At 42.5% G+C, this 26,655-nt stretch overlaps 1 protein-coding gene across 1 annotated transcript; it reads left to right on the top strand.

Annotated features, from left to right (window-relative positions):
- The first annotated feature begins 259 nt into the window (after positions 1-259).
- SEC22C (SEC22 homolog C, vesicle trafficking protein) lies at positions 260-25,303 on the top strand. The gene is made up of 7 exons (XM_004368427.3): positions 260-506; positions 10,004-10,212; positions 14,040-14,203; positions 16,751-16,930; positions 20,214-20,332; positions 21,607-21,672; positions 24,754-25,303. The coding sequence occupies exons 2-7, from the start codon at positions 10,031-10,033 to the stop codon at positions 24,952-24,954; spliced, it is 912 nt and encodes a 303-aa protein (XP_004368484.1). The 5' UTR covers positions 260-506; positions 10,004-10,030; the 3' UTR covers positions 24,955-25,303.
- The last annotated feature ends 1,352 nt before the right edge of the window (positions 25,304-26,655 follow it).

Raw genomic sequence — 26,655 nt, 5'->3', positions numbered from 1 at the left:
CAGCCTAGCCTGGGGCATCGCGGAACCTACGCCCCAGGAGTGTTCCGCCGTCACGCGGAGCTTCCCCGCCCCCGAACATCAGCCCAGCTCACTGCACCGGCAGGAATCCAGATTAGCCTCCTCTCACCTCTGGAAGCGGGATTTGCAGGCTTGTACCTCAAACCCACGCGGGTGAGAGCTGGGAGGTGGGGAGGGAACTGGAAGGGGTGCGCCCAGCCACGCCCCTCTACTTTTGGGTCGCAGCCCTTTAAGACCCATTCTCTTTGCGACCCTGCCGGGAACTGGGCTGTGGAGGTGCACCAGGATTGGTGGATTCGGCGATGTGGGCTTAGCAGCAGCCAATGGCGTCGCAAAGTTTGCGCTTGCGCACCACTGCCTACCTGCGCTCGGGCCGCCGGTGACCTGAACCGGGTCCACCCGGTCGACTAAGGTTGCCGGGGAAGCGGCAGGTAGCGCAGCAGCGCGGCGGGTGGGCGCCGACTCCCGGAGGCCGCCGTCGGGGCGAGGTGAGGGCTGGCGCGCGCGGAGGCGGGCGCCGTGGCCCGTTAGCCGAGAGCAGGCGGAGTCGGGTGTGGTGCGGGGCGGGCCTGGAGGTATTGGCGGCACCGGGTCCGCCCCGCCCTCAGTCCCGGTCTAGCCCCGCGGGGCTTTCTGGGGCTTCTCGGCGTTCTCTGCCCCTTTTTCTCCCTCTGGCTGCTCCCCGGACCCGGGACAACCTGAGGCACGTGCCTGCGGGGACGTTCGGCTGACAGATGCGCGCTGAGCGCTGCCCCCAGTGGGAGGAGACTGGGTGTGTCCTAGAAGCGAGACGGGCGATTGTCTCATCCTCGGAGCTCAAATCAGAGAATTGTTTAATTTTGACATCAGACTTCTCGTAGCATATAGATATTATAGACTTGGTTTACCAAGTACTAGATGCCCTAGACCAACTTTCTGAACGTCAACTGTAGGAGGTGGACATTTGTGTCTATTACAGGTTTACACATAGTCCTCCAGACCCAGGATAAAGCACTTGCGGGAAAAATTGAAATGAAAAATCAAAACCACAGAAGAACATTCCCGGTGGTGGGAAATAATTGGTAAAATTTGTGACTTGATCAGAAAAAGAAAAAACTCAGAACGAATGGATAGGGTAAATCTTCATTACATTTTACATAGAAGCGAATTGATTCTGATAAAGATAATTTTAGTAAAATAGAAGCAATTGGAAATGGTTTAACAATGCTGTATAGAATTAAATTGGCTTAATAGCGTTTGCTCTGGAAAATGTATTTTAGACAATGTTGGTATAGCTCTGAATTAAGTGTTTGTATTTACAACACAGAGGACATCTTGGAGTCCCAATGTTTTTTATTCTTAGAAGGAACCTCAGAGATCAGGTCCTGCATCCAACAGGTTACTGATAGAAAAACCGACTTATTCAAGGTCATACAGTGAGTAAGGGGCAATTGTAACAAGTGTAACCCTAAGCCTGGGTTCCTTCCCCTACTAACAGATCTTTGATGAGTTTTGTATGTAAATAACGTGATGAGTACAAAATTTCCTAGCACAGTGCCTGGCGCATATATTAGTTCCCATCAAGTTCAACCCCCTACACTTCTCAGCTCCTAACAAATGACAGAGTTGACCTTCATCCCCCTCTTCACCCAATCCCCAAGCAACGGAGAACAAGGAGCTTACATGATCTACAAATTTAGGTAACCATTTCCCAAGTCTTGTGGCTGAAGGTGAATTCAGTAAGGGTGGTGCACCTCAGTTTTGTCTTCTGTGTTTTATGTTTTAGGAGTAGGCATTATGCCTTGTGGTGAACACTTGTGTTTGAATATTTATGTTCTAAATTAAACTTAACTTTTGCAAGGCCCAGTGGAGCCCTGGGTGGTGCACAGTTTGCACTTGACTACCAACCTAAAGGTTGGTAGTTTGAACTCACCCAGCAGCTTGCAGAAGAAAGGCCTGGCAGTCTCCTTTTGTTAAGAGTAAAGCCAAGAAAACCCTATGGAGCAGTTCTACTTTGTAACACTTGGGGTCACCATGAGTCGGAATTCACTGGACAGCAACATGCTTGGGTTTTGGTTTGGTCATTTGATGTTGTTTTCTCTTTCACTTTCTCTTTTTGGAAGGGGAAGAAATGGTACATGTGGTGGGAATTTGGAGAATTTATGGTAAAGGGTGGGAGGAGGGGAACAGTGGGAATGAGAGTGGCCTCCAGCATAGGCACCAAGTCTTTGCTGGTAGAATAGGGATAATCTGTGGCATTAGCAGTATATAAACAGATGCTGGGAAGAGGATTTAGGAAATGGCGGGGGAGTGGGCAGATTAAAATATATTTTCTAAAACTTCGTAACACAGGTGCTGTGTTTTTGATTGCTACTTCACATTCTTCTTTAAAAATTCCATCTAAACAAACCTCTTTTTCTCTCCAAGTAGAGATTTACTGTAGAAAAGTATTCAAAATATAGATCAGAATTATGGCAAGGGATCTGGAAACCTACATTTCTTGTTTCCATGAGCAAAAATAAGGCAGCTCTTAGGTCATTCATTCATTCATTCGGCAGTTTTTATTGTGTGCCTCCTCATGTGTGCCAGACACCGTGCTAGGTTACAAAGTCCACTGGCCTGTGGAAGGAGCTGGAAAGTCCTAGAAGACAGAACAGTGCCTCTTTCTCTGAGCACTCTGGAGCTGCCTTTGTCCTTGTGAAATTGATAACTTTTTTTTCTATAAATGTGACAATTTTACAGATTCATACCACTGCCTACCTTTTTTAAATTAAACACTCGCTGGTGGCATAGTGGTTAAATGCTACGTCTGCTAACCAAAAGATCGGCGGTTTGAATCCACCAGGTGCTCTTGGAAAACCTCTGGAGCAATTCTACTCTGTCCTTTAGGGTTGCTACGAGTTGGAATCGACTTGATGGCAACAGGTTTGGTTTTTTTAATCTAGCAGCTTCATTCTAATGAACCTTGAGATTAGAGCATCTTCCATTTTGGAAATGTCATGTAGTTATGGAGATGCTCACTCTAGAGCATACCCTTCAACATTCATGCATAAATCAGTAGACCTACAGTTAATTACCACATAAGATTATTACTGTTCTACCAGTAGAGATATTAAAATATGACATTTAAACATAAAAAGCAAGTGTGAGCATAATTCAGATAAGGAGCTTTTCAACTTTTTATTTTAAAACAGTTATAGATTCACAGGAAGTTGCAAAGGTAGTACAGAGAGGACTTGTGTGCCTTTCACCCAGTTTCCCCTGTTGGTTTTATCTTACGTAACTATAGCAAAATATCAAAAGTAGGAAATTGAAAAGAGAAGGAAATTGACATAGGTATAAATTGTGTGTGTAGTTCTATAGTTACCAGATGTGTAGTAGATTCCTGTTAACTACCACCGGAATCAAGATACAGAACTATTCTATCACCACAGTGATCTCCTTTATAGCTACACCCGTGCCGGTCCCCTCTCCTGTCCCTAACCACCCACCCACTCCTGCAACCAAAAATCTGTTTTCTATCTCTACTGTTTTGTCATTTGGAGACTGTTATATAAATGGAATCACACGGTATGTAAACTTTTGGATTGGCTCTTTTACTCACAGCCTGATGCCCTTGAGATCCATCCAAGCTGTTGCATGTATCAATAGTCTGTTCCTTTGTATTGCTGAGTATTATTCCATGGTATGGATGTACCACAGTTTGTTTAACCATTCACTGTTCGTACTGTTACAGATAAAGCTTCTATGAACAATTGTGCACAGGCTTTTGTGTGGACATACATTTTCATTTCTCTGAGATAAATGCCCAGGAATGCTATTGAGTATGCTAAGCGCATGTTTTAGTTTAAGAAACTGACAAACTGTTTTCCACAGTGGCTGTACCATTTTACATTCCCACCAGTTTCTCCACATGGTTGCTAACATTTAATATTGTCACTGTTTTTAATTCAGCTATTGTGATGGGTAGTAATATCTCATTGTGGTCTTAATTTGCATTTCCCTAATAGCTAGTGATGTTGAACATATTTGCCATTTGTATTTTCTCATCAGTAAAATATCTCTTCATGTCTTTTACCTATTTTCTAATTGGATTGTTTGTTAATTTTTTTGGGTTGAGTTTTGAAAGTTCTTTATAAATTCTAGATATGAATCCCTTATCAGAAATGTGGTTTGCAAGTATTTTCTACTCTTGTAGCTGTGTTTTCATCTTCTTCACATGGACTTTGCAAAGCAAAAGTTTTTAATTTTGATGAGGCCCAGCTTACTGATTTTTTTCTTTTGTGGATTGTGCTTTTGGTGTCATCATGTCTAAGAACTCTTCATCAACCACCAAGTCCTGAAGATCTTCTCTTATGTTGTCTTCTAAAAGTCTTATAATTTTACTGTTTACATTTAAATCCGTGATACATTTTGAGTTAATTTTTACATGAATTGTGAGATTTAGGGCAAGTTTTTTTTTGGCCTGTATATATGTATGTGTGTGTGTGTACACACAGTTGCTTCAGCACTATTTGTTTTAAAAAAACTCTTCTTCCTCCATTGAATTGCCTTTGCACTTTTGCCAAAAATCAGTTGACTATACTTGTGAGGGTCGATTTCTGGGTTCTCTATTCTGTTCCATTTATCGGTTTATCCCTCTGCCAATACCACATGAGATTGATTACTGTAGCTATATAATAATAAGTTTTAAAATTAGATAGTGATTCTTTCCACTTTATTTTTTTTTGAAAATTGTTTTAGCTATTTAACTTCCTTTGCCTTTCCATATAAATTTTATAAAATCACATCTATATCTACAAAATATCTTCCTGATATTTTGATAGGAATTGCATTAACCTATTTATCAATTTTGGGAGAATTGACGTCTTTACTATGTTGAGTCTTCCAATCCATGAACATGTTCTATCTCCCCACATATTTAGGTCTTTGATTTCTTTCATCAGTGTTTTAAAGTTTTCATCGTACAAGTATTGTTAGATTTACACCAAAGTATTTAGTTTTTTAAAATAACAGGCTTATTGACATCATTTTTTAAATCAATTGGAAATGGTATTGTATGTTTAATTTTGGTTACCACATGTTCATTGCTAGTATATAGAAATACAATTGATTTGTATATAACCTTGTATTGTTTGACTTTTTTGAACCCAATTATTGGTTATAGGAGGGTTTTTTTTTTTTTTGTTGTTGTTGTTAGGCTCCTTGGGATTATTTCTGTAGACAATCATGTCATCTGAAAATAGGAACAGTTTTATTCTTCCTTTCCTATCGGCATGCCTTTTATTTCCTTTCTTGCCTTATTGTGTTGGCTAGAACTTCCAGTATTGTATTTCATGGCAGTGGTGAGAGCAGACATCCTTGCCTTGTTCCCAATTTTGGAGGGAAAGCATTCAGTCTTTTACTGTTAAGTATGATGTTAGCTGTAGACTTTTTGTAGATGCTGTTTATCAAGTTCTGAAAGTTCCCTCTATTCCCATTTTGCTGAGAGTTTTTATCATGAAGGGGTGTTGAATTTTGTCAAGTGCATTTCCTGCGTCGATTGATGTGATCATGGGATTTTTCTTCTTTGGCCTGTTAATATGGTGGGTTATATTGATTGACTTTAGAATATTAAACCAGTCTTCCATCTCTGGAATAAATTCTACTTGGTCATGGTGTTTAATTCTTTTTATTATATTGCTGAATTCTATTTGCTAATAATGATTTTTGCATATAAGTTCACAAGGAGTATTGGTCCATAGTTTTCTTTAGTATCAGGATAATACTAGCTTCTCCCTCTTCTCCTATTATCTGAAAGAGATTGTGTAGAATTGGTGTTAGTTCTCTTGTGTGTGTGTGTGTGTTAATTCTTTTTTTTAACTGGTGGTAGATTTCCCCAATGAAACCATTTGGGCTGGAGAGTTGTTTCTGGAAGTTTTTATATTATGAAATTTAGTTCATAATTAAGGAAATTTAGTTACAGGATTATTTAAGTTATTTATTTCATATTGGGTGAATTGTAACCCAATTAACAGTTGACACCCCAGAGTCATCTTCAGTGAAGTGTCATAAATATTTTTTAAATGGTTGTGGGTTTCAGTAGTTTGTGGTACTAATAACTTGATAGAACTGAAAATAGTAAGAGTTTCATTTATCTCGAATGCTAATGTTTGAGGAAAAGCAAGTTTGATTACCAAAGGGTATGATGGATAAAGTAGAAAGCCTGGAGGGGACTTCCAGGTCCTTCAGACAGTGGCAGAACTGGTTCTAAGAATTACTGTCACTTGGAAACATTACCACTTTCCTTTTTATTGGTTTAGCACAACAATAACAGTTAAAAAAAAAAAACAAAAACCCAAACCCACTTGACTCATAGCTACTCTGTAGGACAGAGTAGAACTGCCCCATAGGGTTTCCAAGGCTGTAAATCTTTACAGAAGCCAACTGCCACATCTGTCTCCTGCAGAGCGGCTGGTGGCTTCAAACTGCTGACCTTTCAGTTAGCATCCGAGCACTTTAACCACTACACCGCTATACCTGGCACATAATAGATGCTCCATCAAGACAACACTCGATTCTGTGTTCATTCAGGAACTGGATTGTCAGCCAATTGAGGATGTTTTGGGATTGACACTTGGAATAAATGTGTACTGCCTTCCCTTAACAGAGCGTACTGTTTACTCCAGCCCTCCCCTTCCCCCAAATATCTTATTTTGCCTTGAGGTGTTTCTGTCCAGTCTCTGCTTCTCTGAGTATCTCATTGATTCACTGTCTTTTTCTTTTGACCTTAGTGTCTGTATGTCTTGGTTTAAGGCTCTTGCTGGAGTTATTGTTTAGACTTTCAGTCTTGGTCTCAAATTGATCTTATAGTCTCCATCTGTCTCTGTCAGGGCTTTGTCCCCTGTAACTTTTTTAAAAATTGTTTTCAAATTATATATTTTAGAAGGTCACAAAAATATGGAAGGTAGTGCTGTTGGCCCACATACACCCACCACTTGATTCCCTTTCTGGTGCTAGAAGTCTTACTGTTGGCCGAGTGGCTGATGTACAACCCACAGTGCCTCTGGCAGTTGGCCTAGCCCTGCCAGTGGTGCTGGGAACTTAGCAGTTTTTGTGTGTGGATGTGCACCTGCGTTTGCATGAGTATAAGGGAGGGGGCTTAAAAGAGGGGAATAAGCTCAGTGAGGAAGACATCCTTATTGGTAGTGTTGATGGGATGGCAAGGGTGTGGTTGGGAATACAGAAGTCAGGGGCCAATTGTGCCGGTCTGGTTCAAACCTACCAGTTGTTCTGAAGAAGAGAAGACCCAACGATCTGCTTCCATAAAGATTACAGCCTAGGAAACCCTATGGGGCAGTTCTATTCTGTCCTGTAGGGTCGCTATGAGTTGGAATCAACTCCGCGACACACAACAACAACAACCTCCAGAAACAGACAATTCAAGTACCCTTTTAACTCATTTTCAAAATACTTTAGGAATAGAAAATATTTTTTGCCTGTTAATTTTGTGTTGAGGAGCCCTGCTGGTGCAGTAGTTAAGCGCGTGGCTGCTAATTGAAAGGTCAGCAGGTTGAACCCACCAGCTGCTCTGCAGGAGAAAGATGTGGCATCTTTCCATAAAGATTACAGCCTAGGAAACCCTATGAGGCTGTTCTACTGTGTCCTATAGGGTCGCTATGAGTTGAAATCAACTCGACTGCAACGAGGGGAATTTTGTGTTGACTCCACCTACAGACACCATTGTCTCTGTTTTTCTAAAACAGTTTATTCTTTCGTTTGAGTACCACTATGTGCCAGACATCATGCTGAGTGCTAGGGCATATAGCGATAAGCATGGTCCCTGGCCTCATGGAGTTTCAGGCCACTGGGGGAGACAGACACAAATGAATAATTATCAAACATAATAATACAGCCATGCAGGGCCTGTGAAAGAGAGGGACATGGTGCCATGAGAGCACTTGATGAAGAGATAAGATCTTTGAGGGGGTCAGGAGGACTCTCCTGAGGAGGTGATAATTGAGCTGAGTCTCAAAGGGGCCAGGAGGAGCGGTCTACCCTGGAACATGAGAGTCTCAGTAGGTTCCCACTTTGCACGGAAGATGTAAAACTTAAGGGAAATAGGAATGTGTGATTTTCTAAAAAATTGCCTTAATACTTCTCAAGCTACTTTGTTAGTTTGAAATTTAAAAATATATTACATATAGTTTGGGCGGCTCATAAAGTATAATGGCTTTTGGAAATGGGAATAAAAACTTTTAGGAAACATTTTTATCGTTGTTAGGAGTGGTTGAAAACAGAAGGTATGTGTACATGGTTAGAAACAATCAGAATGTTTCTGTATTTTTGCTAGAGCTTTTCACAGTTTTACTCCACAAAGAAAGATGTGGGGGGATGCAACAAATGGATTGTGTGGGATCTGTTGGCTGGTAGATTAATTTTTCTTTTTGCCTTCTCTGCGTTCTCATACTATCACAGTTTCTACATATGTCAAATGGGAATAATTACTCGTTTATTCATTCATTCATTCCAGGATGGGCTTTATTCTCAGGACTTACACTTAGGTAGTGGAAATACTGGAGGCCTGGTGTCACAGTGGTTAAGAGCTCAGCTGCTAACCAAAAGGTCGGCAGTTCGAATCCACCAGCCGCTCCTTGGAAACCCTATGGGACAGTTCTACTCTGTCCTATAGGTCACTGAGTTGGAATCGACTTGATGGCAACAGGTTTGTTCTTGGTTTAGTGGAAATATTGAATCCGTAAGTAGAGAACAAAGAGGCAGATTCCCTGGGAACTTGTTAAAGGAGGGAGAAAGTACTTCCAGCTGAGCAAGTCTGAGAAGATTTCATGGAGAGGATGGGTTTGAAACAGTTCTTGCAGGTAGAGGTGGAATTTGGATATGGGGAAGTGAGGGGTATGGCACTGCAGGCAAGTAAAGAATACGCAGAGGCACAGAGATGAGAGTAGTGCGCGTCCCGGGGGCTGCCCTTTCTTACTGCTCAAAAGAGTTGAGATGATGAATAAGGTTAACATCCCTAGAGTTCTTTGGAAGAAAGGTCCGCCATTTTACATGATGGTCAACCTATTAACATCCTATCAAGTAGATAGGATCTGTGAAACGGGAGTGTGGATGCATGGAAAGACCCATTAGAGCTGAAAGTGGCCAATTCACTAATCCCTGGTCACAGGGCTGCCACGTACAGATGTACAGGTTATGCCCTGCACAAGCACCCTGTGAAATTAACAGATGGGGCTGAAACCCAGCCGGTGCTCTGCCAGCTGAACTGATATGAGGCTGTGTCGACCTAAAGAGGCACCATTTTCTAATTTGCCAAGGCATTATGGAGCCCCAGTTTGTTTCCTTTTGTTTTTTTAATGGCGCTCACATATCATGGCCAAATATTTAGTATCTTCCCGTAATATAATTTGCTGAACGGCTTCCTTTAGCCATCTGTAGGAACTCAGTCATCATTTTGAAGACTGGCTTTGTATCAAATATTTGTAGAAATTCAGGAGGACGTACTCTATTATTCCATCTTTGCCTTCTGTTGCCACTAGCATTCAGTTAGATGTTCAGAATCCCTCCTCCATCTCCCTGCAAGTGAGAGCATGACCACCAAACTGCCCTGATCTCCCTAGGTGACCTGGAATGCGCAGGTAGCTGAACGCAAGCCCCTGCTTCAGTGTAAGGCGTTTCCTGTCCCTTTAGGGCCATCTTGCTACCTGTGTCCCTTCACTTCATTACTGCTGTTGCTCCTGAGCCCTTCTGGGCCCGCTTCCCTTACCTCTCTCTTCCTTTCTCTTTCATCTTAGTTGGCTGAATTCTAGAAAGCATTAGAGAGGAATGAAGGAGAGACCATTAGGGAGGATAATGAGGGAAGGAAAATGGGAGTGACACAGCAGTAGAGGACAGGGAAATAATAAAAGCAGCATTTTTAGCAGTTGAACAACCCAGAGTGGACTTTTCAGGGGGTGCTTGTGGCACCATCACCTGGCCCTCAGTAATAAGGTGTCTTTCTATTCCTCAGGTGTCCTCATGACTTCTCCTGTGGACCATGTCCATGATCCTTTTTGCATGTGTGGTACGGGTGAGGGATGGACTGCCCCTCTCAGCCTCCACGGACTTCTACCACACCCAAGATTTTGTGGAATGCAGGAGACGGCTCAAGACATTAGCCTTGCGACTAGCCCAGTATCCAGGTCGAGGTTCTGCAGAAGGACGTGACCTCAATATACAGTAAGCAAGCGTATTCACTTTTTCCTAAATATCAGCAAAATATGCATTACTTTTAACCACAGGTTGAGGTAACTTTATGCTTATCACATTGTGTACTAAAACTAGATCTGGCATCAGACAGTGGTCTGAGGTTGTGGGTGTTTACAAGGGAGAAATGAGTTTCTCAGAGCCTTGTGTGTTGCTTCTTTGGCTCCTGCCCATGAGCATCGGGAGACCCAAGTTCAAGCAGTTTTCATGCCTGTAGTTTGGTTGTTTTCCCCACTTAGATGCAGGGGAGGAGAAAAATATGAGGAGAGAAGCGATACTGGATTGTAATATAGGGAAGGGAAAAGGACGAGAATGAGGAAACAAAGAAAAAAAGACGTCACTTACAGCTCTTATTCAGGAGGACACACTCTCACTTCCATCTTTACCTACTGCACTCCTTGCCACTGGCATCCAGTTAGATGCTCAGAATCCCACCACCCTTCTCCATCTCCCTGTAAGTGAGGACATGGCCACCAAACTACTCAGCCCTTCATCTCCCTGGATGGCCTGGAATGCACAGGTTTCTGGACCCCAAAAGTTTTTGCTTTTTAGTTTTTTCAGCATATATTATGTGATAGCAACAGTGGAGAGAAAAATGAATGAGGCTAGGTCTCTGTTGGAGCCCTGGTCATGCTGTGGTCTCTCTTCTCAAATAACTTAATGCCTAATGAGGTAACAAGGGAAATACATAACCGACTGTAATACAGCAGGAAAAGTACTCTAATAGAAGTAGGGATCAAGTGGTTATAATAATAATAATATTAGCTAATACTATTGAGTGCTTTCTATGTGCCAGGCACTATTCCAAGTACAGGTCATTCTATGGCAGGATTGGGGGTGAGGTAGGCTTTAAAATATCAAAATGACTTGTAATAGATTTTACATCTGTGTTTTCCAGTATTATAGGCACTTCTTAGCAAGTCTCTCTTTCGCTCTCCTTGCACAGTAAATATTTAGTTGATAAGTTAGGGTCCTTTTAAGGGAATTAAGTCTCAGAATCACGAAACCAAAAGGAAAAGCCCAGGGCAGACACCAGGCTTTGCAGCAGTGTCTGATGAGCAGGGAGGGCCATGGCCTGGTAGCAGGCACAGGCAGCTGTCACACAGCTCTGGGGGTCTGAAGCCACCTTCCTTGGTGGTCCCTTCCTCATTATGCTGTGATTGACTAACGTTCTATGGGGACTTTGTGCTGCACTTCAGATAGGAAACCTCTGTCAAGGGCTGTTTTTCACAGAAAAGATGTTCTGCTCACTTGCATTTGAATTAAATACTCATCATCATTTTCACAGAGGATAATTGAGGCTTTCCTTTTTTACAGGTGAGCAGTACCATAGCTTATTTTATTGTTAAGGACTTCTCTTTTCTACAGAAATATCTCTATCCTAGACAGATGTATATCCTTCTGGAGGATTCTGTTTATAAGAAGGGGAGGAAGGGTCATCCTTTTTTCTTTTTAATTGAAGAAGTTTTTATGTACAGATTTTCTAGTTACAAAAAGATGGTAGATTGATATAACCTAAAAATCTTCCTGCCAGAAACACCCAGAAATATGGGTAAATATATATCAAAAATTATTTTAAAAGTATAGCTGAACTTGCAAGAAACCCCCATGTGTCAGAAATGAAGGGGGAACAGAGTATCAAGATAGTAAATATGTAACACTATGACACTGGGGTTATCATCATCGCTAACTTGGGGCTTGAGTTTCAGAACCCATGAGAAGAGAGGCCATTGGGCCTATGTAGGATGGAGTGTTGGAACTCAGACCCATGCACAAAGGGGAGGATTCTGGTCAGCTACAACCCTACTGAAATGATGCTAGATGAGGAATAGTCTACTCACTGACACAGGGTACTCATCTCTACTTGGCTTGGGATGGGAAGGAAGAATAAAAATTTCACCTCAGAAATTGAAACCCTGATCCTGTGCCTCATACTAGGGTTAGAGTGTGAGTTTATGCTCCCTGAGGTCTAGGAATTCCCAAGCCAAGGTTCAGTATCAGTATTGGTTCCAGTCTGATGACATTCCTGGGGGTAGTTGGCCAAAGCAAATGCTGAACCACTGTGGAAGAAATGTAGCGCAACTCAGGCCCTGAGGGATTCTTACAGAAATAAAGGAGCCCCACAGTGATGAACTCTGGAGAAAATGACAAAGCACAAAGGAAATATTCCATAATGAATGGGAGTCAGTAGACACAACAGATAGAACAACTAGAGCCTGTAAAACTTGAAATGATAGTTGTCTTAGTTACCTAGTGCCTCTATAAGAAAAATACCGCAAGTGGATGGCTTTAACAAACAGAAATTTATTTTCTCACAGTTTAAGAGGCTAGAAGTCTGAATTTAGGGTGCTAGCTCCAGGGGAAGCTTTCTGTCTTTCAGCTCTGGGGGAAGGTCCTTGTGATCAATCTTTCTTTGGTCTAGGAGCTTTTCAGCACAGAAACGCTGGGTCCAAAGGATGTACTCCACTTGTGGCACTTCTTTCTTGGTGGTATTAGGTTCCCCTTTCTCTGCTTGCTTCTCTCTCCTTTTACTTCTTGTAAAATAAAAGGTGATGCAGGCCATGCCCCAGGGAAACTCCCCTTACACCAGTCAGGTCTGTGACATGAGTAAGGGTGTTGCATCCCACCCTAATCCTCTTTAACATAGCCCAGTCTTGCCGCATTAACCACAGGCAGAGATTACAACACGTTTACAACACATAGGAAAGTTACATCAGATCACAAAATGGAGGACCACCACGCAGTACTGGGAATCATGGCCAAGTTGACACACATTTTAGGGGGACACAATTCAATCCATAACATTCCACCCTTTGGCCCCCCAAAATTCATGTCCTTGCCACATATAAAACATATTCACCCCATCATATCACAAAAGTCTTAAATCAACTCCAAGTGCAAATTCATCCTGGGGAAAGTTCGTCTTCATCTGTGAAATCTAGAATACAAGTTACCTGCTTCCAAAACACAATGGCCAGTTGACAGACATTTTTGGGGGACACAATTCAATCCATAACAATAATGTAACAGTCTGAAAAAAGTAGAAAGAGAAGAAAATCCCCATATTCATTTTATCAGACCAGAATAACCTTAACACCACAGCCAGATGAAGATAGTACAAGAAAGGACAATTATAGGCTGATCTTAGGATAGACGCAAAAGTTCTAAATAAAACATTAGCAACTAAATCCAGCAGTCATATGTGTATGAATATGTATAAACTCACAACCAAAAAGAGTTTATTTCGGGATGCCATGGTGATTTAACATTAGAATATCTGTTGATGTAGATTAAAGAAGGAAAGCGTTTTTCTCAAAAGATGCATAGAAGTCTGAGGCTGATTCTTGCTAATGGAATATGCATCCCTCATGCATGAATCAATAAGAGTAATCACACACTGTCAGTGGCTAATACTGCTAGACATTTTAGAAACAGTGGAAGAAAGGCACAGTCTCAGGAACAGGTCTAGCTGAAGATACAGTATATATGCAGTAAACTGCTGCAAGGTTGGGTCTGGGTGTGGGGCGGGAATACGTTGGGTCTAGCTCCCAGTAGGAGTACCTTGGGTGGCACGAAGTTAAGTGCTCGACTACTGACTGAAAGGATAGTGGTTCAGACCCACCCAGAGGTGCCCTGAAAGACAGGCTTGATGATCTGCTTCCAAAGTTCACAGGGTTGAAAACCTATGGAGCAGTTCTACTCTGCAGCACATGGGGTCGCCATGAGTGGGAATCTACTGCATGGCAACTGGCTTTCTGGTTTTGGTTCCCAGTAATGGAGATGTCACCCTTTTGTTTCAGTTTTTCTTCTTCGGGGGATGTGGCCTGCATGGCTATCTGTTCCCGCCAGTGTCCAGCAGCCATGGCCTTCTGCTTCCTGGAGACCTTGTGGTGGGAATTCACGGCTTCCTATGACACCACCTGCATTGGCTTAGCTTCCAGGCCATATGCCTTTCTTGAATTTGGTTCGTAACTCTCTTTCAAATTTATTGTTCTCTCCTCCAGCATTGTATGTGTAGGGCTTAGAGTGGAGCTTGGCTTTCACCGTCAGGGAAAAGCATTGGCAGTGCAGTAACCTGCCACTGAAGAACAGCTGTGTACTGTGAGATTTCACAGTGATCTGAGGGGCCTGGAAAGCTTCGTGGTTTAACACTCTGGCTTTTCATCCCTGCAGTGCATGAGGGCAGGACGGAGGGCGGGTGAAACCTGTATAGACTGTTCACCACAGCCCTCTGGAGCAGGGGTTAGCAAACTGTGGCCACGGGCCAGCAGCCTGTTTTTGTAAATGAAGTGGAACACAGCCACCTGCATTCTTTTACATATTGTCTGTGACTGCTTTTGCCCTGCGATGACAGAGTTGACTGCGTAGTTGTGACAGAGACCGTATGTCCTACAAGCCTAAAATACTTACTGTCCGGTGCTTTAAAAAAAAAGGTTGCTGACTTCTGCTGTAGAGCAGAACTACTCAAAAGGGGTACTGAGCTGGTCCTTCCATAATAAGGTAAGTACCAAAAATGAGAGTACTAAGTGTTTAGAAATCCTTATTTAATTTGACATTTGATATTGTTGTGATATTTCTAATTGTATTTTATGCAAGTATCGGCCTGCAGCAGTGTGGAAATGAGACAAACCTGGTCCTTCCCTCAGAGGGCTGAGAAACACTGCTCTGAAGACTTTCTTTTCCAGGAGCCACCTGAGAGACCTGTAGAGGCTCAGGGGCTGTGGAGTGCAGCTTGTTAGTCAGAACCTGCAGTTATCTCAGGTGTGATTGAAGCCACTTTGAGCTCCTGGGATGATGGGGGTAGAGGTGGGAGTTGGGGGGCATTCTGTGGTCTCTGTGTAAGCAGCCGCTGCCCCATGATGTCATGGCAGCATTTGGTACAAATGGTCAAGTGCAGGGCCAGCACAGAAGTGTTGCCACCTATGCTTTCTGGCAACTACTGCCATAGCCTTCACATTTCCTCATGGGGTCTGCAGGCTTGCCCATCAAGGAATGGGGTCAGCACCATCTTCTGGTGTCACCTGAAGGTGCTAGGGACCTCCCGGGTACACAGGTCCCGGCCTGGAAAACCTGTCATACAGACCGAGAGTTCTGCCTAGTCTCCTTGTGAGGCCTTAATCAAACCACTGCTCTCAGCCCACTTCTTCCTGTGAGGAGGGCATGCTGCCCCAAAGAGGTCCCGGCTGCAGCGCCTCTTGGCTGTCTGTTCATTTGGAGCTGGCTGGATTTGTGCTCTTCTCTCCCCTCATCTCTGCACATGCCTTCCTTCCAAAGCAGTGTGCTTGCTCTGACAGGCAGCGGCGTAGCTACGGAAAATAGGGCCTGTGGCAATTAGTTTTAAATGCTGCATGATCTCTCACAGCTGGAGATGGAAACTGTAATGACCAGTAGAAACTGCTCAGCACCATGTCCCAAGTTGGCACTCCCCCCGACCAAAAAAAAAAAAAAGTGATGCCCAGGGCAAGCACCCTACCTTCCATGCCTTAGGTATGCCTCTGAACAGAAGAACTTCCCCAGCATCATGCTTCCTCATTACTGAGCGTGAGTAGAGCGTGAGTAAAAGTACATTGATGTTAGAATTATACATGATTTTGCTTTGCCAGCCAATATGTATGAAACTTCAGACACTTGTAAAGACTTGATAATGGATTAATACTAAAATAAAACAAATAATTAAAACCAATACCCTTCAAATATGTCGTCTCAGTTTGCTCAACATACTCACACTCATTTGTGAGTTTTTTCTCACAAACCTTTTTTTGAGATAATCAGGTCCAAAATAACTGTCCCCGATTTTCAAAGCTTAGAAACATTCTGTGAATTGCCTGGGATTGTACTGTCAGAAGAAGTGGTTGAGCTAAGATTTAAGCCCCTAACACTCTTACTCCATCTTTTTTTTTCTTTATTGTGGTGATATACAACGAAACATTCACCAATTCAGTAATTTCTACATGTATAATTCTGTGACATTGACTATATTCTTCATGTTGCACAACCATCATCCCTATCCTTTTCCAAATTATTCCACCACCATTAACATGAACTCAATACCTTCTAAGTAAAAACTCCCCCTCCCTCCGGCAACCACTGATAATCTTTGGTTTCTATGTAGTTGCTTTTTTCATATAAATGAGATCGTACAGTATTTGTCCTCTTGTGACTGACTTATTTCACGCAACATGTTTTCAAAGTTCATCCATGTTGTGGCTTGCACTAGGACTTCATTTCTCTTTCTGGCTGAGTAATATTCCATTGTATGCCTGCTCCCTCTTCACTGAGGTTTCTCTGATGTTTGGTGCCATCTCTGTAGACACACTATCACATCCTAATTATTCTGCTTGGAGAGATTGATCAGACTAGGGTTGATATGTAGTAATCATTTGACCTTTGTGCATAACTTGATATTCCACAGAATCTAGCTGACATTCGCTTTCTTAGAACATTTTGTGCGTGTTGACTTATAACATCTATTCTGATGAAAATGCTAAATTGGGTTGCTCTCTTTTTACAGACAGCATCATACAGAAAGTGAAGTGGCATTTTAACTATGTAAAATCCTCACAGATGGAGAGCAGCTTGGAAAAAATTCAGGAGGAACTTGAGTTCCAGCCTCCAGCGGTTCTCATGCTGGAGGACACAGATGTGGCAAATGGGATGATGAACGGTCACACACAGGTACATTTGGAGCCTGGTAAGTTGCCTGCTGCTCTCTGATGTAAATGAAGATGAGGCGGTGGTATGCATTTCAAATGGGCATTGATTTTTCACTAGGATGGCTATTGTTTGGGGGATGGTGGGGATAGTGTATACAAAATATGTGGAGGAAAATACGAACTGATTCTGTTTCCGGGTGGCAGTAATAAAACACTTGACTGTTATGACAGTGGAGCCCTGTTGGCACAGTGATTAAGAGCTTGGCTGCTAACCAAGAGGTTGGCAGTTCAAATCTGCCAGCCGTTCCTTGGAAACCCTATGGGGCAGTTGTATTCTGTCCTATAGCATTACTAGGAGTCGGAATTGACTCGATAGCGACGGATTATTATGACAGTAGGTTGGTCTGGGGGGAGGCTGCTCTTATGATGAAATTCAGGAGTTGAAGAGCGACTGGCAGGCTGTTTTCTTAACCAAGATGGAGCTTTACAAATTTAAACGTTGTGAAGGAGATCCGTTCTCTTTTGCTGGAAGTCACTCATTGAACTGTACAGATTAGCATTCTGTGTACATTGTTTCTTTGACAGTGAGTCCTTATCCCATCACTTAGTGAACCACTGCAGTTTCTCAGCCTGAATCTGCACTTAGAAGGCCCTGCCCTCCTTGTTGGAGGGAGGCTGTGGGGTGAGAGTGTTGGGGAAGGCCTGGAGCCAGGGCTTCTAGGGCTCTCACTTTCTGGGGACATCCCTCTATCCCTGTGGGTTTCAGAGTTCTTGTCTGAAGAAGGATGTGTTAATGGACATGATCACAGTGCTGTGGCTTTCTGTGACTTAGCCTGCCATTAACACCATGAGCCACTCAATTGCCTAGCACATTTACTGAAGCATAATTTTTTTTTTGCATTCCCTGCTTATATAATTAAATCAATAACAGTGGATATTTATAGTCTAAGTTCTGAAATGATACAAGAGTCAAATCCTGTCTACACCATTCTGACTCATAGCGACCCTATGGGATGGAGTAAAACTGCCTCATAGGGTTTCCAAGGCTATGATCTTTACAGAAGCAGACTGCCACATCTTTCTCCTGTGGAGTGGCTGGTGGGTTCGAACTGCTGACCTTTTGGTTAGTAGCTGAGTGTTTAACCACTGCACCACCAGGGCTCCTTCTACACTATATCATAGTCTAATTATTCTGTTTTAATTGTTTATACTCAACTCATTGTTTGAGTTTTTAAAAGTGATGTGGTACAGATTTTAATGTATTTGCCTTAACTTTGTATTTTTATTTAATCTGTTTCAAACAGTAAATTCCTGTGTTGGCTCTCATGCCAATCAGTAAGCTGTTGTAATTTATATCGGGAGTGAACTTAACTTTTGTAGAAGGAAGACTGAGTAAATGAGCATGAAGCTTCTCCCTTGCCATATATGAAGATAGGGATAACTTTGTAATATATGTTTTGTTTTTCAAATACTAGACAAAAGGAAAAAAAAAGAAAACAGTGTCAACTTGCCCATCCTTTCTAGGATGTCTTACTGTGGTTTAACTTACCCTATTGTCCCAAGGCTAGAATCTTTACAGGTAGCATGTTCTGTTCTAATGGGAATTTGGGATTACTCAGTGGAAACTTTAAGACACTAACAATAGGCATAACTTGGATTATCACTAGGTATTTGTATATATGTGTGTGTGAAATGTAAGGACAAGAAAAGATGATTTACAAACAGCATAACAGGAAAGTGGGGTGGGACACCATTTAATTGTGTGACCCAGAATCAATTTCATTGATTATCTTTAATGAGAGAATGATGATTTGTTGTAATTAGAGTTTTAGAAACAGTTTGTAGCTTAAATAGTCAATGTTTTCCTCCTCTTCCAAATTATTTTAGAATTAAAAAAATTGCATTTGCCATGACTTGCTATAGAAGCACAGATGACACTGATTGTTGTCCTTGTCAGAAAAGGAGTACAGCATTTTTTTTTTTTTTTTTTTTTTGCCAGAGGAATTCTATTTTAATTGTCTGGGGAACAGAAGCAGACAGGAAGGGTAATAGGAAACAGCGTCTGGGCACACCACCCATGTTTCCAAGAAGCTAACAGGGTGATCTAGATACATATCAGCAAAGATGATTAGACAGTTTTGAACCAGATTCTTGTCTGAGATGAAAATTGCAGCTGCTAGTCAATAAGAGGGAGATATTGAGGAAGACTCCATCCTGGTGCTACTTTGTCCAAAGTGTGGCTGCATCGAGAAGCAGGGGTGAGCAGGCCTGATCAGTTGGCTGTCTCAGGGAGTGGGGCATGGGATGGTAACTTGGAGTGGACTTCATGCTCTTTGTTTTTTCTGGGGCTCATTCTCTGGTCATGTGCCTGGGGCTTACTTCTGCTTGCACTTTTCGCACTGCTGAAGTGGTGGGCACTTCTGTTGGCACTTGGGTAGGGGCTGACAGACCTGCTTGGTCTGCTGAGATGGGAGGCAGCACTGCTGAAGTGAGGGGCAGCATTGCTGGGGTGGGAGGCAGCACTGCTGAGGTAGGGGGCAGCACTTCTCTGGGTGAACACACTGCTTCTGCTTCTGTTGAGACATTCTGGGCAGCGCTTGCACCCCCATGCCTGGCGGCCTCCCTCTTGGCATGGCAGGACTCAAGAGTGACAGTGCCTTCATTCTCGCCTTCGCCTCACCACCCCATCACTTTATCAGGAGTAGAGCATTTTACAAGCTGAGGGTTGAGGTATAGACAGAAATGCTTTCAGAAATTTGACAGCCAGTTTACATGTAAAGCCACAGTCCTCTCTGATAACATAAGAAATTGCTTTGAATCAGAGTTTCTCAACCTCAGCCCTCTTGACATTTGGGCTGGATCTCTGTCGTGGGGTCTGTCCTGTGCATTGTAGGGTATGTAGCGGCATCCCTGGCCTCTATCCACTAGATGCCAGTAGCAGCCTCACTCCCCGCAGTGACAACCAACCATGCCTCCTGATATTGCCAGATGTTCACTGGGGCGCCAAATTGCCCACGATTGAGAACCACTGCTTTAAATAGAAAGGAAATCAAGCACTTAAAAAACCTGTGCTTGCCCAGAGAGGAGGGGCCTATTTCTGGAAGAAACTCAACCTCGGGTTCCCAGATCCATTCTGTCCGTCATTTCTTGCCTTGTTTCCCCCTCTTAACTTCTACTCCTTTTTCAATTAACGTGTTTGTAATTCTGTGTTTAACACAGTGAACTTGGCATTAGTGGAAGTCTAGTTAATGTTTTTATTTTTCCTTTCGAATAGAGATTATTTTCACTAGACACTTTTTTTCTTTCTTTTTAATTGTGAAGCTCCTAATTTCCGAATGGAACCAGTGACAGCCCTTGGCATCCTCTCCCTGATTCTCAACATCATGTGTGCTGCCCTGAACCTCATCCGTGGAATTCACCTTGCAGAACATTCTTTGCAGGTAACCTCATCTTTACCGTTTAAATGGAAGAACGTGGTAGAAGGAACTGATTGGGATACATTTTATTCATAAGATTATTATGCACCAAGGTTTTAAAATTTTTTAAATTCAGGTACAATTTTTATTTTTAACTTTAATCCTTGTAGTTAGTTGAACAAATATGGAAGTAGCTCTTTTGTGTCCCTTGTCCTAAGTAGAGGGGCCTGCTGGGGTATTGGTGAGAAATGGACAATGTGCCATAAGAATGTCAGACTGCCCCAGGGCCCTTGGGAACCCGGGATTCACTCTAGGGGCTGGATTACTCACCCAGGGCAAAGGTTGATTCTCAGACTTTAAGATTCATGCTGTTTTCTTCCCCCGGGAAAAGGTTGTCTCATTATCTGACTTACATAATGTAGATACAATATAGTATATTTACAGTATGTCATATAATGTATATAATTTAGATATATAGGTCTTCGCTATGTCTTTGTCAAAGAACTGTATCACTGAAAAGTTTATTTCCTGGCTTGCTCATCTCAAAGCAACTTTCCATTTCAATTCTTTTTAAAAAACAGTTTATTAAAAATTTGAAGTGTCTCAAATACTTTAAAAAAGCAAAGAACCATTAGAAGCATAACAGATAGGTGTTACCTTTAAAGATAGAACCATAATGCTTATTTACATATATTGTGGCTAAAGTCTGAAGCATGGCTGATGTTGAACCTCAGGGGGCTAATGTAGACTGACCTGTGTGGAGAATGGCTGCTGGCCTGTGTTATAAGCATGATAACCAACTGTTACCGCATCTCATCTCTGGCTAATGTGTGGTGTGGTTTCCACTCTTAATGTTTTCAACCACTCATTAGCTCCTTAACCAGATACCTGCCAAGTGTCCATTTGTACCCACTAGAACAGGTACTTGGCCAACTAGGTGGCTAAGACATACTCCCTGCCTCAGGGGCTCTCGTGGCACAAAGCAGAGCATAGTAGCAGTGCTGGGGTTGGGGGGTGGAGGTTAAGGAAAGCTTGACATGAAAGATGAGTAGGATTTTGAGAGGCAGTGGGACTGAGGGCTTAGCACAGATGCATGGAGACAGGAAAGGGCATGGTGTGTCCAGGCCATTGAAAATGGTTGCATGCCAACCCCTGATCTGGCAAGTAAAAGGGACTCACCCAGCCAGGGATTTTGCACTGTCAGCCACACCAGACCTAATGAGGAGTAAAGTACTTCATGTCATAGTGTTTCCATTCATCTAAATATCCCTTTCTTGTGTTCCTCATACCTATTTTAGGTTGCCCGGGAGGAAATTGGAAACATTCTTGCTTTTCTTATTCCTTTTGTAGCCTGCATTTTCCAGGTGGGTGAAACGTTGATCCTTTGGTGAGTTCTTCTGTTGGAAACATCAGCAAGTTTCTGGATTTGTTTTTGTTCCGCCAAAGTCTTGGTTCAGATCATGGACAATATCAAGACCTTAGTGGAAGGACCTTAGGCCCACCCTGCCCGATCCTCTCATTTTACAAAGGAGGGGTTTCTGAGCTCAGAAAAGGAAAACCACTGGCCTGTTGCCACAGGGCCATTGGCAACAGCACATCAGAACCAGGAATTTGGATTTGACTCACAAGAAAGGTGGGATGAGATTGCAGTGGGGGTGGGGCTGGGCCTGACCAGTGTGAGTCAGGGTCTTGCCTCATGCCTCTTGTCGGGCAGTCCAAGTGCAGAAATGTCTTTCTGCGGAAGTAACATCTATACATATGTGTTTGTTTAAAGATAGGACTAGGTCATACGGAAAAATTGCTGTTTTTAATAGTAATACCATCTAACTCAAATCTGCCCATAGAAAATGGAACAAAAATTAGAACATTAACTAGAGGACTTTGATTATTATTTACTCATTTTCAAATAAGCTGAATACTTAGGGGGTAGGGTAGAAAGGATCTTTTGAATCCCCTATAGGCAGAATTAATTCTAATTAAAACTCGACTCTAATTCCCTTTCCTCATCCTTCACATGGGCTAGGATGTTAATACTTTCTCTGTGTGCTTAAGTTTTTTTTTTTTTTAATTCTTGTTCTCAGGGCACTCCCATTCTGTTGCACACATGGTCGATTCTTGTTATTTGGGGTAGTTATGTTCCATAAAGTTGCTGCAGACACTGAATTAGCAAATACTGAACCATTGCCCCTAGGAGAAATACAGGGTTAGGGTCCTGTGAGCCTCTAATTACAACATTTTCATCAACTGATTAATAGATAATCTTGTTTTATGTGTGTTTCTGTTTAAACATCCCTTATTTATTATTTGAGACCCCTGGATGGTGCAAATAGTTTGCAGTTGTCTGTTAACCTAAACGTTGGCGGTTCAAACCCACCCAGCAGCACTGAGGAAGAAAGGGCTGATGGTTTTCCCTAAAGAGTTCAGCCAAGAAAACCTCATGGAGCAAGTTCTAATCTGTAACACGTGGGGTTACCATGAGTCGGAATCGACTCAATTGCAACAGGTTTGGTTGTTTTTTTATTTATTATGTATTGTTGATTCATTAACATTGAACTCAGTCTACAGCACTGTAACTCATGCCTGAGCAGAGTTCATATAACCTGCATATTTTCTCCATAAAGCTCGTCTCAGCCTTCTTGTGCTTAGGAACATTAGACAGCACTTCAGGACTATGCTTGGAGCCCATTTTAAGCAGTGAAATTACCAACAGAAATCACAGAAATGTGAAAAATGTGGCACTAAATAGACCGCAAAAAGGACACTTGCTTATGAGAGCTGAAACAAGAAGGCGGAGTGTCTCCTTGTTCATCCTTAGCTGGGAATGTGCGTGTTGCGCGACTCAGATTTTTTTTTTTTGCGTCAGGCGACTCAAATTTATCGCCACCCTGCGCGTGTCCTCAAAGGACCCCAAAAGTGACACGAGTATTGACTTTGGGGTTACAAATAAATTTTAGTGAGTAGGTAAACTTGCAAATATGGAATCCATGAATAATTAGGATCAACTGTATGTCTGAGAATGGTTTAAGAATTACATGATTGTGCAAAAAGAAATTTTCACCCGAAGACTGAAAAAGCACTCACTTTTCAGAAAACAAAGCTCCAGAAGCTTGGGTGTTGCCTGTTCAGCCAAAGATTAGACAGCCACATAAAACAGAACAAGAGTAATGGGGCACAGCAGTCCAGGGATAGGGACTAGAAGGCAGGAGGAGACAGGAAAGCTGGTAATAGGGAACCCAAGGTTGAGAAGGGACAGTATTGACATGTCATGGGGTTAACCATTATCATAAAACAGTATGTGTCCAGTTTAATGAGAAGCTATTTGTTCTGTAAACCTTCATCTAAAGTACAATTAAAAAAAAAAAAGCTTGGGTGTTGCCGATGGAAGTTTCCTAGAGTCTGCATTTTAGGCCTTTCAGGGCTGCAATCTTACCATTCCACCTTCATTCCTTCAGCTGCATTCCTACTTGGATAGCTCCTTCGATGGAGGACTCTCTCTCCCACCGTAGCTTGAGCCTTTGTCAGATTTGCTCGTGCTTTGAGAAAGTATGTATGTTTTTTTTTTATATTGGGCCAAAAAGCTATTTCTACCTTTTGCAGAACAAAAATGGCCCATTTTCTCTGTGTTGTTGTTGTTAGGTGCTGTCGAGTTGATTTTGACTCATAGTGACCCCATGTGACAGAGTAGAACTGCCCCATAGGGTTTTCTAGGCAGTAATCTTTACAGGAGCAGAAATCTAGGACTTTTCTCCATGGAGCTGCTGGGTAGGTTCGAACCGCCAACCTTTTGGTTAGCAGCCAAGTGCTTAAATGTTGCACCATCAGGGTCCTTTTTCCATGTGATAGCCCTACACAGAATACAAGTCACTCTCCCTGCTGTGAGACCTTTCCCTGACTCAGAGATGCTTTTGAAGAGGTGCCAAGGAGGGTATCTAGGCAACAGTGATATTCAGTGTAGTTGTGGCTCAGGAGAAACCAAAATAGTAAAAGCACGGCTTTCCTTCAGCTTCTCACCACTTACTCGGCTGTCATGGCTAGAGTTTCCCCAGCTCTGCTCCTCCCTGAGGGAACACTTCATTTGGAGGCTGTTCGATCTTGTCAGGGATCCTGGCCTGGCTGCCCCTTACCTACATCTCTTCTTTGTCCATGGCCCACAGCCTGGGCATTTCTCTTTATTTGTTAAATTTCTTTCAGGGGTGCTGTGCACCAGTTCCTCCTGTGACACCATTTCACTTAACTTCTCTCTTCCAAATCCCTAGTTGTCTCTTGTCCAGTGACTAACAGCAGCCTCTCCAGTGGGCCCAAGCATCACCATAGTGAACACTATTTAATAAGCTAATGTGTGCAGAGAATGACACTGTGGGTGGTAGGTGTGGGAGGTGAGACTTGCACCTGACCTTGTGGCCACTTTACTGCCTCTGATCGGATCTTTTGTGGCGTCCTTGCAGTGTTATTTGTACCTGTTCTACAGTCCAGCCAGGACCGTGAAGGTGATGCTGATGCTGCTCTTTATTTGCCTGGGCAACATGTACCTGCACGGGCTGAGGAACCTCTGGCAAATCCTTTTCCACATAGGAGTGGCTTTTCTGTCTTCGCATCAGATACTGACAAGGCAGCTTCAGGAGAAGCAGTCTGACTGTGGAGTGTGACGATGACATTGCCATGAGGTGAACGGATCCTTGGATTTTCTTTTGAGGATCAGTCTGTTTCCCTTCTTGCTTCTCGACTTCACCTCACGTTTCCATCCTTGAAGTTCTTTCAACCAGACTGGACTGATAAGCTGAAGATTTGGGCTTTTTCACGGGTGCAGTTGAAGGCATGAGGAGGTCCCTCGATACCAGCCCTGGTTTTGTGCTGAGTGTTTCTGCAGGATCCCTGGCGCAGCACGTGACTTAGGACAGCAGGATCTGGGGCCCTTCAGAAGGAGCATCATTTGAAGATCAGAATGGAATTATTTTGGTCTTTTAGATTGAAGGATGCAATAAACCGCTAGATTCAGTTCCACTAGTTTTGGTAATTGGCAGTTATCCCCCAGGAACCACTTTAAAATCCAAATCAGCTTTTAAGTCTAAATGTGGCTGTTAGTTTTTATGAGAGTTAGCACAGGGTGACTTAAAAACTTACAAATGGTTCGTAAATATAAGATACGTAAGTTTTGTTGATATTTTTGATAACTTAGGTCCAATATGATATCTTTGGAATATTTAAATATATTTTGGATATAAATGGAACTTTGTCTTCATTTAAGGTGAAAACAAACTTAAGCTGAGAAAATGGTTAAGAAAGCTGAGTTTATTTAATTTATATACAGCCTTTTATGGTGGTGGGACTGTGCATTAAAGACAGTGGGTACAGAAATGTTTGGTATTTATTTGCAGGGTATATCTGAAATTTTTTTTAATTAATTGAGTAACCAGTATCACTGGGATCATAAACTAATGAGCATGAGCAGAAATGAGAGTTTCAGGATTCCTTGCAATCGGCCACAAACTGGAGTAAATTAATGGCACAGATTCATTGGCATGTTCTAGACTCAGTGCAGGAAGGCAGCTAATATCAGCCTTCTAAATAGCAGCCAAGTACCTGCCATTTTAATGAGAATGAATACTTGACCCCTGTACCCATACACAGAGACCAAACCAAGCCAAACCTGTTGCTTTCGAGTCGATTCCAACTCATAGCGACTCAATAGGACAGAGTAGAACTGCCCTATAGGGTTTCCAAGGCTGTAATCTTTATGGATGTAACCTTTCTCCCATGGAGCGGCTGGTGGGTTCGAACCACCAACCTTTCAGTTAGCGGCCTGAGCGCTTAACCGCTGCACCACCAGTGGTACCCCTGTACACAGAGGGCCTCGCAAATTAATTACTCATCTATACCTAATCTTTCTCAATAATCTTAATTAGATCAAGGGCTTCATTTTTTTTTATGAGCAAGCAGTAAGTTGGTATTAATTTTTCTTTTTAGCTTTATAACAATGTTATTGACCCTGTGCTCCAGAAAGTTACTTTTCTTTCTTTCATTGTCAAAAAATTAATTGATCATAACCCTCCAAAACATGAATCTGAATAAGATCCCTTAGGTCTCCAGAAATTTCATCCTGGATTGTCTGGTACTAAGGAGGCCATTTCAAGAGTTTGCCCTTTGGATTGTTCTTGATGGAAGTCTGGAACGTGAATAGCTCAACCACTGTTGCGTGGAATATTTGGGGTTGAATTATGTGGTCTTGATGATAAAACATCCTATTCTGATAGTTTTTAAACGTTGAAAATCATTGTAAGAGTTATTGAGTAGGTGGGGAAAGCAAGAATGTAGCTTTAGGGAATTTATTTGTACTGGTGATGTATTGT

This window comes from Trichechus manatus, unplaced genomic scaffold, assembly GCF_000243295.1.
Source record: "Trichechus manatus latirostris isolate Lorelei unplaced genomic scaffold, TriManLat1.0 scaffold00001, whole genome shotgun sequence".
NCBI classification, from domain to species: Eukaryota; Metazoa; Chordata; class Mammalia; order Sirenia; family Trichechidae; genus Trichechus; species Trichechus manatus.
The sequence above is the reverse complement of the archived record's forward strand: the minus strand, read 5'-3'. Positions and strand labels throughout refer to the sequence as shown.